This window comes from Pseudochaenichthys georgianus, unplaced genomic scaffold, assembly GCF_902827115.2.
Source record: "Pseudochaenichthys georgianus unplaced genomic scaffold, fPseGeo1.2 scaffold_964_arrow_ctg1, whole genome shotgun sequence".
In the NCBI taxonomy this organism is placed as follows: Eukaryota; Metazoa; Chordata; class Actinopteri; order Perciformes; family Channichthyidae; genus Pseudochaenichthys; species Pseudochaenichthys georgianus.
In genome coordinates this window covers 34,291-54,243 of record NW_027263488.1, presented here as the reverse complement: position 1 = coordinate 54,243, position 19,953 = coordinate 34,291, and the positions used below count along the sequence as shown (strand labels likewise).

General features: G+C 45.3%; 1 protein-coding gene and 2 long non-coding RNA genes across 4 annotated transcripts; all 3 read right to left on the bottom strand.

Moving 5' to 3' along the window:
- Positions 1 to 6,207: 6,207 nt before the first annotated feature.
- On the bottom strand, positions 6,208 to 7,740 carry LOC139433690 (uncharacterized). Of its 2 annotated transcripts, XR_011643077.1 has the most exons (4): positions 7,616 to 7,737; positions 7,146 to 7,277; positions 6,828 to 6,954; positions 6,357 to 6,745 (listed from the first exon to the last, which is right to left on the bottom strand). It is a non-coding gene; the product is annotated as an uncharacterized lncRNA (long non-coding RNA). The 2 variants fall into 2 exon arrangements; XR_011643076.1 differs by having other exon boundaries at positions 6,208 to 6,745; positions 6,828 to 7,277; positions 7,616 to 7,740.
- Positions 7,741 to 10,991: 3,251 nt separating this feature from the next.
- On the bottom strand, positions 10,992 to 13,195 carry LOC139433689 (uncharacterized). Its single transcript, XR_011643075.1, has 3 exons — positions 12,598 to 13,195; positions 11,256 to 11,316; positions 10,992 to 11,136 (listed from the first exon to the last, which is right to left on the bottom strand). It is a non-coding gene; the product is annotated as an uncharacterized lncRNA (long non-coding RNA).
- A 2,801-nt stretch (positions 13,196 to 15,996) lies between these two features.
- LOC139433688 (zinc finger protein 391-like) lies at positions 15,997 to 19,516 on the bottom strand. The gene is made up of 2 exons (XM_071202799.1): positions 17,449 to 19,516; positions 15,997 to 16,114 (listed from the first exon to the last, which is right to left on the bottom strand). The coding sequence occupies exon 1, from the start codon at positions 19,098 to 19,100 to the stop codon at positions 17,634 to 17,636; it is 1,467 nt and encodes a 488-aa protein (XP_071058900.1). The 5' UTR covers positions 19,101 to 19,516; the 3' UTR covers positions 15,997 to 16,114; positions 17,449 to 17,633.
- Positions 19,517 to 19,953: the final 437 nt, after the last annotated feature.

Sequence of the window (19,953 nt, the reverse complement as noted above, 5' to 3'; positions counted from 1 at the left end):
CTACTTTAAAGAGTCCTCTCCTGCTGATGTTCAGGTGTATATCAGTATGTAGTGTCTCTACTTTAAAGAGTCCTCTCCTGCTGATGTTCAGGTGTATATCAGTATGTAGTGTCTCTACTTTAAAGAGTCCTCTCCTGCTGATGTTCAGGTGTATATGACCGAACTACCATCCCACTGACTGAACTACCATCCCACTGACCGAACTACAATCACACTGACTGAACTACCATCACACTGACTGAACTACCATCACACTGACTCTACCATCCCACTGACTGAACTACCATCCCACTGACTGAACTACCATCACACTGACTGAACTACCATCCCACTGACTGAACTACCATCCCACTGACTGAACTACCATCACACTGACTCTACCATCCCACTGACTGAACTACCATCCCACTGACTGAACTACCATCACACTGACTCTACCATCCCACTGACTGAACTACCATCCCACTGACTGAACTACCATCCCACTGACTGAACTACCATCCCACTGACTGAACTACCATCCCACTGACTGAACTACCATCACACTGACTGAACTACCATCACACTGACTGAACTACCATCCCACTGACTGAACTACCATCCCACTGACTGAACTACAATCACACTGACTGAACTACCATCCCACTGACTGAACTACCATCCCACTGACCGAACTACCATCCCACTGACTGAACTACCATCCCACTGACTGAACTACCATCCCACTGACTGAACTACCATCCCACTGACTGAACTACAATCACACTGACTGAACTACCATCCCACTGACCGAACTACCATCCCACTGACTGAACTACCATCCCACTGACTGAACTACCATCCCACTGACTGAACTACCATCCCACTGACCGAACTACCATCCCACTGACTGAACTACCATCCCACTGACTGAACTACCATCCCACTGACTGAACTACCATCACACTGACTGAACTACCATCACACTGACTGAACTACCATCACACTGACTGAACTACCATCACACTGACTGAACTACCATCCCACTGACTGAACTACCATCACACTGACTGAACTACCATCCCACTGACTGAACTACCATCCCACTGACTGAACTACCATCCCACTGACTGAACTACCATCACACTGACTGAACTACCATCACACTGACTGAACTACCATCCCACTGACTGAACTACCATCACACTGACTGAACTACCATCCCACTGACTGAACTACCATCACACTGACTGAACTACCATCCCACTGACTGAACTACCATCCCACTGACTGAACTACAATCACACTGACTGAACTACCATCCCACTGACTCAACTACCATCACACTGACTGAACTACCATCACACTGACTCAACTACCATCACACTGACTGAACTACCATCACACTGACTCAACTACCATCACACTGACTGAACTACCATCCCACTGACTGAACTACCATCACACTGACTGAACTACCATCACACTGACTGAACTACCATCACACTGACTGAACTACCATCACACTGACTGAACTACCATCCCACTGACTGAACTACCATCACACTGACTGAACTACCATCCCACTGACTGAACTACCATCACACTGACTGAACTACCATCCCACTGACTGAACTACCATCCCACTGACTGAACTACAATCACACTGACTGAACTACCATCCCACTGACTGAACTACCATCCCACTGACTGAACTACCATCCCACTGACTGAACTACCATCCCACTGACCGAACTACAATCACACTGACTGAACTACCATCCCACTGACTGAACTACCATCCCACTGACCGAACTACAATCACACTGACTGAACTACCATCCCACTGACTGAACTACCATCCCACTGACTGAACTACCATCCCACTGACCGAACTACAATCACACTGACTGAACTACCATCACACTGACTGAACTACCATCACACTGACTGAACTACCATCCCACTGACTGAACTACCATCACACTGACTGAACTACCATCCCACTGACTGAACTACCATCACACTGACTGAACTACCATCCCACTGACTGAACTACCATCCCACTGACTGAACTACAATCACACTGACTGAACTACCATCCCACTGACTGAACTACCATCACACTGACTGAACTACCATCCCACTGACTGAACTACCATCACACTGACTGAACTACCATCCCACTGACTGAACTACCATCACACTGACTGAACTACCATCACACTGACTGAACTACCATCCCACTGACTGAACTACCATCACACTGACTCTACCATCCCACTGACTGAACTACCATCCCACTGACTGAACTACCATCACACTGACTCTACCATCCCACTGACTGAACTACCATCCCACTGACTGAACTACCATCCCACTGACTGAACTACCATCCCACTGACTGAACTACCATCCCACTGACTGAACTACCATCACACTGACTGAACTACCATCACACTGACTGAACTACCATCCCACTGACTGAACTACCATCCCACTGACTGAACTACAATCACACTGACTGAACTACCATCCCACTGACTGAACTACCATCCCACTGACCGAACTACCATCCCACTGACTGAACTACCATCCCACTGACTGAACTACCATCCCACTGACTGAACTACCATCCCACTGACTGAACTACAATCACACTGACTGAACTACCATCCCACTGACCGAACTACCATCCCACTGACTGAACTACCATCCCACTGACTGAACTACCATCCCACTGACTGAACTACCATCCCACTGACCGAACTACCATCCCACTGACTGAACTACCATCCCACTGACTGAACTACCATCCCACTGACTGAACTACCATCACACTGACTGAACTACCATCACACTGACTGAACTACCATCACACTGACTGAACTACCATCACACTGACTGAACTACCATCCCACTGACTGAACTACCATCACACTGACTGAACTACCATCCCACTGACTGAACTACCATCCCACTGACTGAACTACCATCCCACTGACTGAACTACCATCACACTGACTGAACTACCATCACACTGACTGAACTACCATCCCACTGACTGAACTACCATCACACTGACTGAACTACCATCCCACTGACTGAACTACCATCACACTGACTGAACTACCATCCCACTGACTGAACTACCATCCCACTGACTGAACTACAATCACACTGACTGAACTACCATCCCACTGACTCAACTACCATCACACTGACTGAACTACCATCACACTGACTCAACTACCATCACACTGACTGAACTACCATCACACTGACTCAACTACCATCACACTGACTGAACTACCATCCCACTGACTGAACTACCATCACACTGACTGAACTACCATCACACTGACTGAACTACCATCACACTGACTGAACTACCATCACACTGACTGAACTACCATCCCACTGACTGAACTACCATCACACTGACTGAACTACCATCCCACTGACTGAACTACCATCACACTGACTGAACTACCATCCCACTGACTGAACTACCATCCCACTGACTGAACTACAATCACACTGACTGAACTACCATCCCACTGACTGAACTACCATCCCACTGACTGAACTACCATCCCACTGACTGAACTACCATCCCACTGACCGAACTACAATCACACTGACTGAACTACCATCCCACTGACTGAACTACCATCCCACTGACCGAACTACAATCACACTGACTGAACTACCATCCCACTGACTGAACTACCATCCCACTGACTGAACTACCATCCCACTGACCGAACTACAATCACACTGACTGAACTACCATCACACTGACTGAACTACCATCACACTGACTGAACTACCATCCCACTGACTGAACTACCATCACACTGACTGAACTACCATCCCACTGACTGAACTACCATCACACTGACTGAACTACCATCCCACTGACTGAACTACCATCCCACTGACTGAACTACAATCACACTGACTGAACTACCATCCCACTGACTGAACTACCATCACACTGACTGAACTACCATCCCACTGACTGAACTACCATCACACTGACTGAACTACCATCCCACTGACTGAACTACCATCACACTGACTGAACTACCATCACACTGACTGAACTACCATCCCACTGACTGAACTACAATCACACTGACTGAACTACAATCACACTGACTGAACTACCATCCCACTGACTGAACTACCATCCCACTGACTGAACTACAATCACACTGACTGAACTACCATCCCACTGACTGAACTACCATCCCACTGACTGAACTACCATCCCACTGACTGAACTACAATCACACTGACTGAACTACCATCCCACTGACTGAACTACAATCACACTGACTGAACTACCATCCCACTGACTGAACTACCATCCCACTGACTGAACTACAATCACACTGACTGAACTACCATCCCACTGACTGAACTACCATCACACTGACTGAACTACCATCCCACTGACTGAACTACCATCCCACTGACTGAACTACCATCCCACTGACTGAACTACCATCCCACTGACTGAACTACCATCCCACTGACTGAACTACCATCCCACTGACTGAACTACCATCCCACGTTGTTCTGCAGACTTTGACTCCTGTTTCCATTTGAATATGTCTACATGTTGACTGTAATGGCAGCCGGCTCACCTGTTTCCTCCGAGAGGGAAGCGACGCTCTGCAGCAGAAACACGGTTATTAGAAATCCAGAAGAAAACTGATCCATCCTGAGAGAGACGCTGAGACGAGTGAGAGGGAGAGAGGAGCTGCTGCTCATTATCTCCTCCCACACACACACACACACACGCACACACACACACACACACACGCGCGCGCACACACACACGCGCGCGCGCTGCAGTACCAGTTTGTGTCCACTAGATGGAGGCAGTGTTATTAGATGCACATGTTCAGGACTCTAATGAAGTCAGACTGAGAAACGGTATTGTTGTCCGTCATAAAGCAGCAGCATCTAAGCTGTAGCTGTGAGTTGTTTCAGCTGATGTTTAAATACCACAGTTCATTACAGACTCCATAGTGCTTCACTTCTCTACATGAATATAAAGGTCCGGAGCAGCTCTGCTCACAAGAGGCTGTACAAACTTTAATATTGTTGTAAAAATGTATATTCACTGGATGCCTCTGTGTTTCCACTGGTGCCGCTCAGCAGCAGCCAGAATAACTCTGTCCTTGTTGTCTCTGGAAAGAGAAGATCTATAAAATAAGGAAATAAAAAGGAAGCCGCACCCGACCTTCCCCTGAAGCGCTCTCCTGCCCCCTGCTGGACAGTACAACTCACACAGGTCGTTCACCTGGAGCAGGGCTAGCCAACACGGTGCCCGCGGGCTACATGTTCTAAAAATAGCTCGCCAAGCAAATCCAAAACGTATAAAATACACAAAACAAAAAAGGAAATGTAATTAAAATGATCTACCCTATGCATAAACGAAACCTAAATCATAGCAAACTCTATCTACTTACTACAACTCTATATCTAACACCCCTCCTCCCCCACCTCCACAATGAATATCGACCAATCACGTTCTTGCTTGACTTGCGGAACCAGCGTTGCAGTCGGGAAGAAAAGCAATGTGGCACCTCCCCGCTGATTCCCTTCTGGAAGATTCTACACATCCATAGACATATAAAGAGTAGACGCCGCATCGACCGCTGCTGCCTATTGGCGCTGACGAGCCGTGGGGCCGCCATCTTGGACCGGTCACCCGCTCCACTCAGTGTAATCTGTCCGGCAGGCGCAATGAAGTGTCTGCGCATTTTATCATAACTCGCTGAATACAAAACTGATTTTCACGGGGGGGGGGGGGTTCTGCAAACGTCATATATGTAGGCATGATACCGGACACATGATTTGGCGTATTTTAATATTCATAGTAGGCTTAACAGCAATAGAATATTCTGGTATTTGATAGCCTATGTTATGTATGATAGGTATTTTGCAAAAGACACACGATATATAATATATACACACACACATAAAAAACACTAATGGTCTATATATGATAGAGAAGCATATTGTGTAGGCCTATACTCAGCTATTTTAATAAGTTGAAAAATGAAGAAACAATAATACATTATACATAGACAGAAGTTATATATCAGTAAAAATGAATATCTATGTCATAAAAAATGAAAATGTACTTCTACATCTATATAAAAAATGTAAATGTTCAAGTTAAACACAAGAACATGACACCACCCCGCCCAAACCATATTTACACAAAGTTGCTCATGACACCCGAATGCCCCGTGCATGCGGCTCCTCCAAAGCATGACTGAGAACCTCTTTCTCATATCTTTGTCTTTGGGAAACCATCAAAATAAAAACGGGAGATTTGAGAGTCAACACAAAAACATTTTAAGAAGGAGATCAAGCTTATTTTCTTCCTTCTTCTTCCTAGATAGATTAGATTTTAGATTTAGATTAGGACCCTTTGTGTTTCAGGTGACAAAGACTTCGTCAGGTAATATGCAATGGGAGCCTTCCAATGTCCGTGTAGGCCAACCACCATGAACACCAGAGCCTCAGTGGCAGCATCGGTCTCATTGTTTCATCACCCATGTCTACAAAAGCAGACATTGACTGGTTATGTGGATTATATTGCACATGTTTTCTGATGGCCATGGCATCCAACATGAGTGAAACACATCCATATTTAGCCTGGTCGTCCTGGCATCTTCTCTCCAGCATATCCAGCATCATCTTGTTCAGGCCAGGCTTTCCATCCACCGAACACAGCCACCTGTACACAAATTGAGAAGTAGCTATTTAACGTACTTGCAACCGTAATTTCCAAAAATGAAATTGAACAACATTAAGACCACCTTTTTGTTGTAGTCTCTCTGAGGTATTTGTATGCCTTTGGACCATGTAGATGGAGTGTGAGGGCACATTCTCTGTGGTCCTTGGAGTACTCATGGCCCTGCTTTGCCTTCAAGTCTATTTGAAGATCTGAAATTGTATGAGAAAAAATGAATAAGTCCCCTTCATATAATAACAAAGGAGTTTAATAAAGAGTGTAAGAGTAAGATGTACATGAATCTCAAAGTGCTACTTTCATCTTCCCTGAGTAGAAATCAAGCCTCTTTGAGTTCTTCATTAATGAGGTTCTTTTCCCTCAAATCCCCCAAAAGAGTCCTCACTGTGGTCTCTGCCCTCTTTTCTCTAGCCATGGCATTCTTCCTCTCTCGCTCGAGACTCTCCACTCTTGCTAAAGCTTCATTGAGTCTGGCCTTAAGAGCAGTCGGAGAAGCAGGCGAGACATCGCTATGATCCTATAAGAGGGATGAACATGGTGTGAGTGATGTTTCACTTCACACACACACAACTAGAGTATGGCCCACATTCTTTCTTATAGTCATCACCTGTCAAAGCCACTGCCAGCATCATGCGTGTGTGTGTGTGTGTGTGTGTGTGTGTGTGTGTGTGTGTGTGTGTGTGTGTGTGCGTGTGTGTGTGTGTGTGTGTGTGTGTGAGGAATGCATGTTCAACATGTCTTCAATTGTGTGTGTATGGGTTTATTTGTGAGTGTGTTTAATGAGTGGCAGCAAACAAGAGAGATTTGACTTTGTCTAGGACCATTATGAATGATGTTGAAAATAGAAATACTCACATCATCAGGCTGAGGTTGTGAGTGTGAGGTTGAAGCTTCTGGTCGTCCTGAGGGGCCACAGACAGGCTCTCTTCAGCTTTTCTGGAAGGAGACGTAGTCCTGCCCTTTTCCGGCTAAAATGAAGAAGCAGAATACTTCACACACACACACACACACACACACACACACACACACACACACACACACACACACACACACACACACACACACACACACACACACACACACACACACACACACACACACACACACACACACACACACACACACACACACACACACACACACACACACACACACACACACACACAAAAAACGGGAGATTTGAGAGTCAACACAAAAACATTTTAAGAAGGAGGTCAAGCTTATTTTCTTCCTTCTTCTTCCTAGATAGATTAGATTAGATTTTACTGTATTCATCCCACAGCGAGACATTCACTTGTTACAGCAGCGATTTATAAAGTCTCAGTTGGCCATGAACATAATGTTTGCTGGCTACGATTTCGCTGGCGGACATCAATACAGTACAATAATATTATATTTACAAAATACAACCAATTATAATGTTGAATCTTACTTGTGAAAAGTAATCCCCCGACCCCTGTTCGCAATCGTCCGCCGATTTGCACAGCAATATGCTGCACAGTGCTCTGGCATCTTGAAGCCTCTGCTGTCTCTGGGTAGAATGTCTGTAGGGTGACCGGTCCAAGATGGCGGCCGTATTTCTTGCGCCCCAGCAGCCAATGCGGCGTCTACTCTTTATATGTCTATGTACACATCAGTCCCGTTGAACACAATAGAGTCTGTCTGCAGACCGCAGCAAGGAGGCGTTTCCTATAGGGGCGTTTCCTATAGGGCGGTTCCTATAGGGGCGTTTCCTATAGGGCGGTTCCTATAGGGGCGTTTCCTACAGGGGCGTTTCCTATAGGGCGTTTCCTATAGGGCGTTTCCTATAGGGGCGTTTCCTATAGGGGCGTTTCCTATAGGGGCGTTTCCTATAGGGAACGACGGGAGCCGGCTCTCGCCCGCGAACGAGCCGTTTTTTGTTTTGTTTTTGCGGAGGGATCTCGATGGGCATGAAGGCACATTATGCAATGTGCAATGTGGACATTATCCCGCTTATTACACATGGCCACATTCTCAACAAAGTAACGACATGACTCCCAATAATAATTGAAATGCTTTTATGGATTTAGAAAAAGATTTTATTGATTTAAAAAATAGTTTTATGTATTGATTTAAATTGACATGCATCCGCTAAGAAAAGTAGTCCGTTGTTACTGTTTGAACTGACGCAGCGCCATATAGATAGAAGAGTTACGACACCGGAAGTCCAAAAACGGTTATCGTCACGTGGTTCCTGGAGACGAGGATCGTTCCCCGGAAGCTCATGGCGGGCGATGTGAATGCATTGAAAACAGGAGATAGAACTACGATGTTTGGTAATCATTAGTGAATAAAGCTTTTGATTTGCAATATGTATACAACAAGTCGATGTGTGTTTGTATTTACATCAATATGTTTTAAAACATAAAATAGAATGTGCTAATATTAAGTGATAATATCAGGATTAGTGTGAACAGCTAGTTTACATGTTACTAACAGTGCCTTGGCTAAAGAGCCTGTTCTGTTTATTTATAGCTTTGAATTCTTTCAAACCAATATTATCTTCTTAAACTTGTATGGTAGTCAGGAGCTCCACTTTCTAATGTTTGATACATTTAGAGAGGGGATCTGAAGTAATGCTTTAACATTCAGATTGGATTCATTTCCACCATTTTCTTAAATTCATGGTAGTTTCAGTAATCCCCATGGTAACAGAGGACACAAGTTAAATGACTAATGTCGTCTTTATGGCTTTCAGAAAGGACAGGAGACCGACAGGTGAGATCAGATGATGATGATGATGATGATGATGATGATGATGATGATGATGATAAATGTGTTGTTTTAGGAACATCCATTGCAAATACATGGAATTCAATAAACATTGAATAGCATATCATGCAGTTTGTCGGTGCCTTTTCCTCCGTGTTGTCCTGGTGTGCTGTGCTGCCTCCTAGTCTCCACCATGGTGTGCTGTGCTGCCTCCTAGTCTCCACCATGGTTTGCTGTGCTGCCTCCTAGTCTCCACCATGGTGTGCTGTGCTGCCTCCTAGTCGCCACCATGGTGTGCTGTGCTGCCTCCTAGTCTCCACCATGGTGTGCTGTGCTGCCTCCTAGTCGCCACCATGGTTTGCTGTGCTGCCTCCTAGTCTCCACCATGGTGTGCTGTGCTGCCTCCTAGTCTCCACCATGGTGTGCTGTGCTGCCTCCTAGTCTCCACCATGGTTTGCTGTGCTGCCTCCTAGTCTCCACCATGGTGTGCTGCCTCCTAGTCGCCACCATGGTGTGCTGTGCTGCCTCCTAGTCTCCACCATGGTGTGCTGTGCTGCCTCCTAGTCTCCACCATGGTGTGCTGTGCTGCCTCCTAGTCTCCACCATGGTGTGCTGTGCTGCCTCCTAGTCTCCACCATGGTGTGCTGTGCTGCCTCCTAGTCTCCACCATGGTGTGCTGTGCTGCCTCCTAGTCTCCACCATGGTGTGCTGTGCTGCCTCCTAGTCTCCACCATGGTTTGCTGTGCTGCCTCCTAGTCTCCACCATGGTGTGCTGCCTCCTAGTCGCCACCATGGTGTGCTGTGCTGCCTCCTAGTCTCCACCATGGTGTGCTGCCTCCTAGTCTCCACCATGGTTTGCTGTGCTGCCTCCTAGTCTCCACCATGGTGTGCTGTGCTGCCTCCTAGTCGCCACCATGGTGTGCTGTGCTGCCTCCTAGTCTCCACCATGGTGTGCTGTGCTGCCTCCTAGTCTCCACCATGGTGTGCTGTGCTGCCTCCTAGTCTCCACCATGGTGTGCTGTGCTGCCTCCTAGTCTCCACCATGGTGTGCTGTGCTGCCTCCTAGTCTCCACCATGGTGTGCTGTGCTGCCTCCTAGTCGCCACCATGGTGTGCTGTGCTGCCTCCTAGTCGCCACCATGGTGTGCTGTGCTGCCTCCTAGTCTCCACCATGGTGTGCTGTGCTGCCTCCTAGTCGCCACCATGGTGTGCTGTGCTGCCTCCTAGTCTCCACCATGGTGTGCTGTGCTGCCTGGGGATGCTCAAATCGCTCAGAAAAAGGAGTACGAATGTACGGCTTCCCCACTGACACAGAGCAGAGGAAAAAATGTCTGGCTCAAGTCAGCAGGAGCAATTTCACAACTAACAGCAACAAAATATGTGATGTAATTATATACAAACACTGCATTTTCACTTTTTCACAAAACGAAAAAACCACACAATTGGGAAAGCTTAATGTTTTATTTAATACAAAAAAAAACAGGGAAAGGCTTGAAAAACACTGAGAGTTGAGACTCATGGTGCAGGGTGAGGGTCTCAGTGCAGGGTGAGGGTCTCAGGGTGCAGGGTGAGGGTCTCAGGGTGCAGGGTGAGGGTCTCAGTGCAGGTATTCAGGCTCCATTGAACCCCCCTCTGGTTCTTGTGCTGAGAGAGGGAGCAACAGACAGGAGAAAGGGTTATACACACACAGCACACCTATTGGATGGGAAATGCCTTGGGGAGATAACGTGTTTACTTATATAAAACAGTAGTATTAAACTTACCTTGTGTTTTCACTCTCACTTAAGTCCCTCTCCCTTTGCCATCAATCCAGAACCAGCTGAGCTGCAACATTATACAGACAGGTAATAATCAACAGAATCACAAGGACACAATATGGCTCTGCTAAAAACACTCACTCTTACACGCACCAAAGTTATATTTATCTAATATTTAACTCCCTCCACCCCCGCATACAATCCCGTTTAGAAGCCCCTCTTCTCTAATTCAACATGTTGGACGAAATGACATTAAGAGAACGGAACTTACAATTAAAAGGCTGTTCAACGTGTGTTGCTAACTTGCTTCGGTATGCTAATCTGTTATCTGTAAACGTTCCCTAAATCTACTAATTTAGAGATAATCCACTGACATCCTTTAATACACATGTTCATTTGAATCAGATGTACTGATAATCAGAGATGGGGTCGTTACTAAAAAAAAGTAATATATTACATATTACATATTACTTTTAAAAAAAGTAATATATTACACTACTTCGTTACTATCTACATAAAGTAATTAGTTACTTTACTTGTTACTTTACTCGTTACTTTACTCGCAGGGCCGGCCCGCCCCTCCCTACAGGCAGATCACGCAGACTGCTAAAGTTTCAAATGTTCTCTTTAGTTCAGTTTCCATTGTCGCATAAGACTGATCCAGATCCTGAATGTTTTCCTATCTGACCGTGGCTGTCCTCTGTCTCCTGCTATCTGACCGTGGCTGTCCTCTGTCTCCTGCTATCTGACCGTGGCTGTCCTCTGTCTCCTGCTATCTGACCGTGGCTGTCCTCTGTCTCCTGCTATCTGACCGTGGCTGTCCTCTGTCTCCTGCTATCTGACCGTGGCTGTCCTCTGTCTCCTGCTATCTGTATATTTTGCGCAGTCTATCTCTGCTCACGCTGTTGCGTCAGCGTGTTCTCCTGCGTGTTGGCCATGTGTTGCACTGGAGCCAGACTTCAGCCGAGCACGTACGAACTGCGCATGCGTGAGTGGCAATAACTCTCCTTACCAGCAGGCAGCGGTAGTGTGTATTCGTCATTCAAAAGAGGCAACAACCGGAAAACAGAGAAGAAGAACTACGTGTGTGTGATATAAATAAACAACAGCTGTGTGCGTTAGCTTCACCTAGCATGTGTTCTTTGCAGGTGTTTGTTGAGGTTTGATTATGACTGATTTTAGAAAGTAACGAAGTAACGCGTGTCGGGGCAATGTTAGTAACTGTAGTGTGATTACTGAATTATAAGTAACGCGTTACACTACTCCGTTACCGACAAAGTAATATTATTACATTACACCCAACTCTGCTGATAATATCCGCAATATAAATCTTTAAACTTCTTCTTACCTTTAAAAGTCCGTCACGAACGGTGTATTATGCTGCAACTCCACAGCTCTGCCAGCCTTGGCGCTAACTTCCGGGGAACGATTGAGAGGCTCCACGATCCGCCATTGCTGTAAAAAAGTGGTCCATTAGAGTGAACGGAGATGTCGTAACTCTTCTATTAAATAGCTCTGAACTAACGTAACAACGGCAGGAACTGCTTCTATGGTGTTTTTGAGGAGCTTTTTGATTACAGATTTGAAAACATCGTTGCTTGCTTTAAAAGTAGCACAATTCATTATGTCAAACCTTGAAAGATATCCCTGCCCTAATGCCAAAAGTAACTGGCAACTGAATATATGTCGCCGTAGCTATGATGTCTATGTCTGGACCGCTGCGTAAAAAGGAGGGTTTCTGCCTCATTACTTCTCTTCCTACTTCTATAAGAATAAAACATGGAGGACGGAGATCTCGTTTTGTCCCCCTCTTCTCCCCGCTGCAGCCTAGCAGTTGATCTCAAAGCACGCTCCCCTCTCCTGCAGGGAGAAAAACTATATTTATATACTTTATATAGGTTGATACAGTAGCCCCTTTTTTAAAATAGTTGTTATAGGTGTTGCCATCTGTTTTGTGTAGCGTGGTTCTACAACAAGTCAATGCATCACTGGGTGGTATCAGAGAGTTACACGGGTCTGTAAATGCAATGAAAACAATTGGCCACAGCAAATAATTTATATTAAACATGTAATTTTTACTTTTGAATACTTTAGTACAAAGGATGTCTTGAATAATTTAAGTGATATATGTGTACACATATAAATCATTAGTCAAAACAGCGCTACATTTGATTTAATTAAAAGGTATAATATGTGGTAAACTGAAGAGCCCTTTGGGAGCCGGAAGAGCCGGCTCTTCTTGCTGAGCCGAATGATCCGGCTCAGCAAGAAGAGCCGGAGTTCCCATCACGAGAACAATGACTTCTTCTGCGAGGATTTATAAAAGCAGCTGGAATCCCTTAAGTTGCTATTGGATACAAAAAGTTAGGAAACGCCCCTATAGGAAACGCCCCCTTGCTGCGGTCTGCAGACAGACCCATCTCGTTGAACAGCCTATCGTGCAGCCCAGAGCTGTATAATAGAAGAGTTACGACAACGGAAGTCCAAAAACGGTTATGGTCACGTGGTTCATGGCACATAACAGCTCGCGGACGCAGATTACTCCGGGTCCCAGACCCCCCCATACCCCAAAAATATTTTTATTGCAGATCGACATGAATCACACAAACGACCTATTTTGGATTCAAAACGGCGAATTTCGCCGAAAGGTGAGTGATTCTCATGCCTGTACATTTCTTTTCACACAATACGTCTCCTTGCAGTATCAACACTAATTCGGCTCACTTTTATATTTGATCCAATTGGTAGATAGGCTGTATTTACACCATAAAGGTGCACAGCTGATATAAAGGGACACCTGGTGGTTAAAGCATGTTATTGAATTTAATTATTTTTATTATTAGATATTAATAGGATCCCTATAAAGTATATTCATTACTCGTTATTCTCTACTAATAGTTAATTAAAGACTGTATATAATGACTATTTTGCACATCCCTTTCAAGATTTTCTAAGGTTTATTGACATATCATATAGGCCTACACTGGAAAAAAAAAACTCCTAAACAAACGGTCAAAGTACTGGCAGCAGCGGCTGCCAAACAAAAACCATAAAATTAAACTGAAAATACATTAACTGAAATAAAGTGAATAAGCCATTAATTTACGGGAATTGTCCTTAAAGATTTTACAGGAAAACATTGTAATTTTACAGATTTATCCTCTCTTTTTACAGTCAATAACATTTAATAAAAGTACAGCACTAAAACTTCTACGGGCAAAAAAAATGGTCAAATGACTGGCAGCAGCGGCTGCCAAACAAAAACCATAAAATGAAAGTGAACTGAAATAAAGTGCAAAAGCAATTAGTATACAGAAATTGTTCTTAAAGATTTTAGAGGAAACTTTCCTCTCTTTTCAAAATCCATTGTCTTAAAATGTTACATTAAAATACCTTAAATAAAGTTCTGATGAGAAAAACAGTTTACATTTTTTTTTATTAGATTTGTCAAACACTAAAATATATACAGAACCTAAAGTTCTACAGCTAGAATACTGTTATCTTACAGCTTTTTTCTAACATTTTCCAATCAAAACAGGTTCAACAAAATGTTCTGTAGGAAACAATTACTCTGAAAACTTAAAATATAAAAATATTTGTAGAATTATAGTACAACTAATGAATACAGCATTTAATATTTAAAGATAATACTTATAAACAGTAGAAACAAAAAGTAAGTTGAATTTTTTAAAGATTATTTTGAAACATTCTCAACTGAAAATAACAGAAATTGCAAAATGGCGACATATGCTCACATTGTCAATTTGAAGGAGCAGTGTGCAGGATTTAGTACGTCTAACAATGGGGATGTAGGTTCCAACCAATGGATAACTTGTTCACTCACCCTCCTATCCCAAGTTTGTAGGATAATGTATATTGGCTGCAAAAAACTTGAGGCCCAATCATGTTGGTCCTGATGGAGAGAGGTTCTGGTCCTGATGGAGAGGGGTTCTGGTCCTGATGGAGAGAGGTTCTGGTCCTGATGGAGAGAGGTGTTGGTCCTGATGGAGAGAGGTGTTGGTCCTGATGGAGAGAGGTTCTGGTCCTGATGGAGAGAGGTGTTGGTCCTGATGGAGAGAGGTTCTGGTCCTGATGGAGAGAGGTGTTGGTCCTGATGGAGAGAGGTTCTGGTCCTGATGGAGAGAGGTGTTGGTCCTGATGGAGAGAGGTTCTGGTCCTGATGGAGAGAGGTGTTGGTCCTGATGGAGAGAGGTTCTGGTCCTGATGGAGAGGGGTGTTGGTCCTGATGGAGAGAGGTTCTGGTCCTGATGGAGAGAGGTGTTGGTCCTGATGGAGAGAGGTTCTGGTCCTGATGGAGAGGTTCTTGTCCTGATGGAGAGAGGTGTTGGTCCTGATGGAGAGAGGTTCTGGTCCTGATGGAGAGAGGTTCTGGTCCTGATGGAGAGGGGTTCTGGTCCTGATGGAGCGAGGTGTTGGTCCTGATGGAGAGAGGTTCTGGTCCTGATGGAGAGAGGTGTTGGTCCTGATGGAGAGAGGTGTTGGTCCTGATGGAGAGAGGTTCTGGTCCTGATGGAGAGAGGTGTTGGTCCTGATGGAGAGAGGTTCTGGTCCTGATGGAGAGGGGTTCTGGTCCTGATGGAGCGAGGTGTTGGTCCTGATGGAGAGAGGTTCTGGTCCTGATGGAGAGAGGTGTTGGTCCTGATGGAGAGAGGTGTTGGTCCTGATGGAGAGAGGTTCTGGTCCTGATGGAGAGAGGTGTTGGTCCTGATGGAGAGAGGTTCTGGTCCTGATGGAGAGAGGTTCTGGTCCTGATGGAGCGCAGCCTCCAGCCAGAGGGTTGTGTTGAAGGCAGAGCTGAAGTCCACACACAGGATCCTGGCGCGGGTTCCTGCTGTGTCCAGGTGCTGGAGGAGGAAGTGATAACTATTAGTAAACCATAATGATGGATGTTATTATCAGCAGCTGCCAACAGATCCTACATCTTGTATGATGGACCTTTGAAGCACAAGCGCACGCACGCACTATTGTGGGAACAATCACACGCACCCTCCCAGGCACTGCGTGTTAGCGAAGTACAACTGGGATTTCGAAGAGGAAGATATGCTTGGTCAATTCTTAATAAAAAAGAAAAACCCCTCCTCTCTCCTCGCCTCCCCTCCTCGGTTCTCCTCCTCTCTCCTCGGCTCCCCTCCTCTCTCCTGGACTCCTCCGTTCGCATCTCCTGTGGGCAGGACTAAGTCTCTAGGACGGGAGTCGAGGAGGGGAGTTAGAGCAATGAGAAAGGGCCCGGGGCTCCGGCACCGACACGGTGGGCGTAGTTACGCTTCCTCAGATGCCGGTGGACACGGCCGACGGGGAACAGGACCCGGCCCGGGAGGAGCCGGTCTTAGCCGTGGCTCGGGCCTTTCCTCCGGTCTTCCTTTTTTTTTTTTATGGCACCATTTTATTTTACAGATTTTTATACAAAATAAAATCGACTCGTGAATTATTTCGTATTATAAAATAAAATAAACTACCAAGCAGCATAGTCAATACTGCTATTAAAAATAGCTCCAACTTTATCAGCTTCAATACTGAGGTGATGAACAAATTGAAAAATACATAATTATAACAAATATGATTTATTAATACATGAATACTTTTACATTTGTAGATGTTGACACTGCAAAAAGTATAATAATTTGTAATATTTGTATTCTTTCTATATCCCTAATAATCTTCAAAACGCTTTCTGGTTCTTTGAAGGCTCTATCCAGACTCTTCTGGTTCTTGTCTGCATCAATCCCTATTATCTCTTACAACAACCGAAGACAACATCTTGGACATAACCGCAAGACTGTTGAGATTGTGAGTCAATTACTCGCCATGTCTCACACATTGCTGTTTTGAATCATTACTATGTGGATGACAGTTGAACTGGATGATGTAACATGTACGCCATCTGCTGGAAGGCTGACAGGCAGGCAGGCCAACAAAATATAAATAGTCTGACAAATTTTATTTCCTTCTTATTTTTGTCTAAGCTCAAGGGAGCCAGAGCAGAGGGCTGAAAGGGCCGCGGGTTGCCGACCCCTGGGCTAGCGTCATCTTACAAAACGTGTGCATTAAGACACTAGCTGGTCCATTGTACAGGCCAGTCCACCTTGAATGAGCAGTGGCTCATCAACAGTCAGCGGTTAACGGATACATCAGAATGACAAAACGTGAAACATATTGTCCACAGACAGATTTCTCTCACGTGTGAACAGTCATAGCACTTATTCATTGTCCTCTTCATCGGCTTCTGCTTCCATGTGTTCAGCTGAGCTGCTGACTGGAGGCTCTTCCTCTCCGTTATCCTCAGTCTGAATGTCATTAAGCCGTGAGGACTGACGGCCAACACACTTGTGCCTTTTGAAAACACCATGCCATTTAAATGTTTTGTCAAACATTGCAGCTGTGCATTTCCTCTCCTGTGTGGACTCTCATGTGTGTCTTTAAACTTCCACTCCGTGAAAAAGCTTTCTGACAGACTGAGCAGCTGTGTGCCCTCTCTCCTGTGTGGGCTCTCATGTGTGTCTTTAGACTTCCACTCCATTTAAAAGCTTTCTCACAGACTGAGCAGCGAAAGGGTTTCTCTCCTGTGTGGACTCTCATGTGTGTCTTTAAACCTCTACTCCATTTAAAAGCTTTCTCACAGACTGAGCAGCGAAAGGGTTTCTCTCCTGTGTGGACTCTCATGTGTGTCTTTAAACCTCGACTCCATGGAAACGCTTTCTGACAGACTGAGCAGCTGTGTGCTCCCTCTCCCGTGTGGACTCTCATGTGATCCTTTACAGTTTCCTTCCGTGAGAAAGCTTTCTCACAAACCGAGCACTTGTATGCTTTCTCTCCCGTGTGGATTCTCATGTGTTTCTTTACAGTTTCCTTCTGTGTGAAAGCTTTCTCACAAACCGAGCACTTGAATGCCTTCTCTCCTGTGTGGATTCTCATGTGTGTCTTTAAATGTTCCTTCTGTGAAAAAGCTTTCTCACAGACTGAGCAGCGAAAGGGTTTCTCTCCTGTGTGGACTCTCATGTGTTCCTTTAAATGTATATTCTGTGAAAAAGCTTTCTCACAGACTGAGCAGCGAAAGGGTTTCTCTCCTGTGTGGACTCTCATGTGCTGATCTAGTTTTTGTGTATCTTTAAAAGCTTTCTGACAGACTGAGCAGCCGAATCGTTTCTTTCGAGCACTACGTCGCGGATCACTGACAGATTCTTGTCTCTGTGTCAGTGAGCTCGAGCCTGAGGCAGGTTCTCTGGTCTCCTTCCAATCAGCTCGGTCTTCAGCGTCAGGTTCAGAGGAGTCATCAGTGTCTTCAGACGAGTCTGCAGGGTGGTCCTCAGGCTCTGGTTGGAAACTGCTCTCTGGATCTGAGCTCCTGGCGGGTCCTGGTCCTCCACAGTCCTCTCCACCAGCTTCTGTTTCCATGTGTTCAGCTTGTCTTTGATGAGGCTGAGAGGACTGAGGTTTCTCCTCATCATCTTCACTCTTCACGGGGTCAGGAGTGAGAGTGGACTTGGTGATATCAGCATCCTCCGGCTCCTGAAGCTGCTCCTCCTCCTGTTCCTGCTTAATGTGTGGGGGGGGCTCTGGGTCCTCCTGGTCCAGGCTGGTGCCCCCCTCCTGCTGGTCAGGGAGAGGCTCTTCTTTAACCACCACCAGCTGCTGGACGCCTGCTCTGTGGATCCGAAGCTGAGGCTGTAAAACAGCGTCCAGAAGCTTCTGGAGTCTCTCGTTCTCCTCTTTGGAAAGAGACAGCTGCTCCTCGAGCTCTGCTATCGTGTGTTCAAACAGAGCAAATATCTCTTCAGCAGCAGCAGAGAGTCGCTGCTTCTTCACCGACAGCAGCCTCTGGACTTTACTCATGTTTCCTAGATCACCTGTCCCCGCAGACCCCGTTAAACACACCGTTTCTCTCTCCGTCAAACTCTCAATCTGACTCGCGTTGCTCACGTGTTTCCAGCTAGCATGCTAAGCTAGCTCCTATAGTCCGAGGTAAACGCTCCAGAAAAGAGAGCACACAGTCCATTCAGAGGTTTATCCGGACACACAGATGATGGACCAGTAGAGCTGGAGCTCACACACACTTCCTCAGGAACACAGAGAGAGAACCGGAGCGACGAGAGGCCGCATGCAGGGCTCGAGGTCTGTGTGAGCCAGAGCCATATAATAGAAGAGTTACGACAACGGAAGTCCAAAAACGGTTATCGTCACGTGGTTCATGGAGACGAGGATCGTTCCCCGGAAGCTCATGGCGGGCGATGTGAATGCATTGAAAACAGGAGATAGAACTACGATGTTTGGTAATCATTAGTGAATAAAGGTTTTGATTTGCAATATGTATACAACAAATCGATGTGTGTTTGTATTTACATCAATATGTTTTAAAACATAAAATAGAATGTGCTAATATTAAGTGATAATATTAGGATTAGTGTGAACAGCTAGTTTACATGTTACTAACGGTGCCTTGTTAAAGAGCCTGTTCTGTTTATTTATAGCTTTGAATTCTTTCAAACCAATATTATCTTCTTCAACCTGTATGGTAGTCAGGAGCTCCACTTTCTAATGTTTGATACATTTAGAGAGGGGATCTGAAGTAATGCTTTAACATTCAGATTGGATTCATTTCTACCATTTTCTTAAATTCATGGTAGTTTCAGTAATCCCCATGGTAACAGAGGACACAAGTTAAATGACTAATGTCGTCTTTATGGCT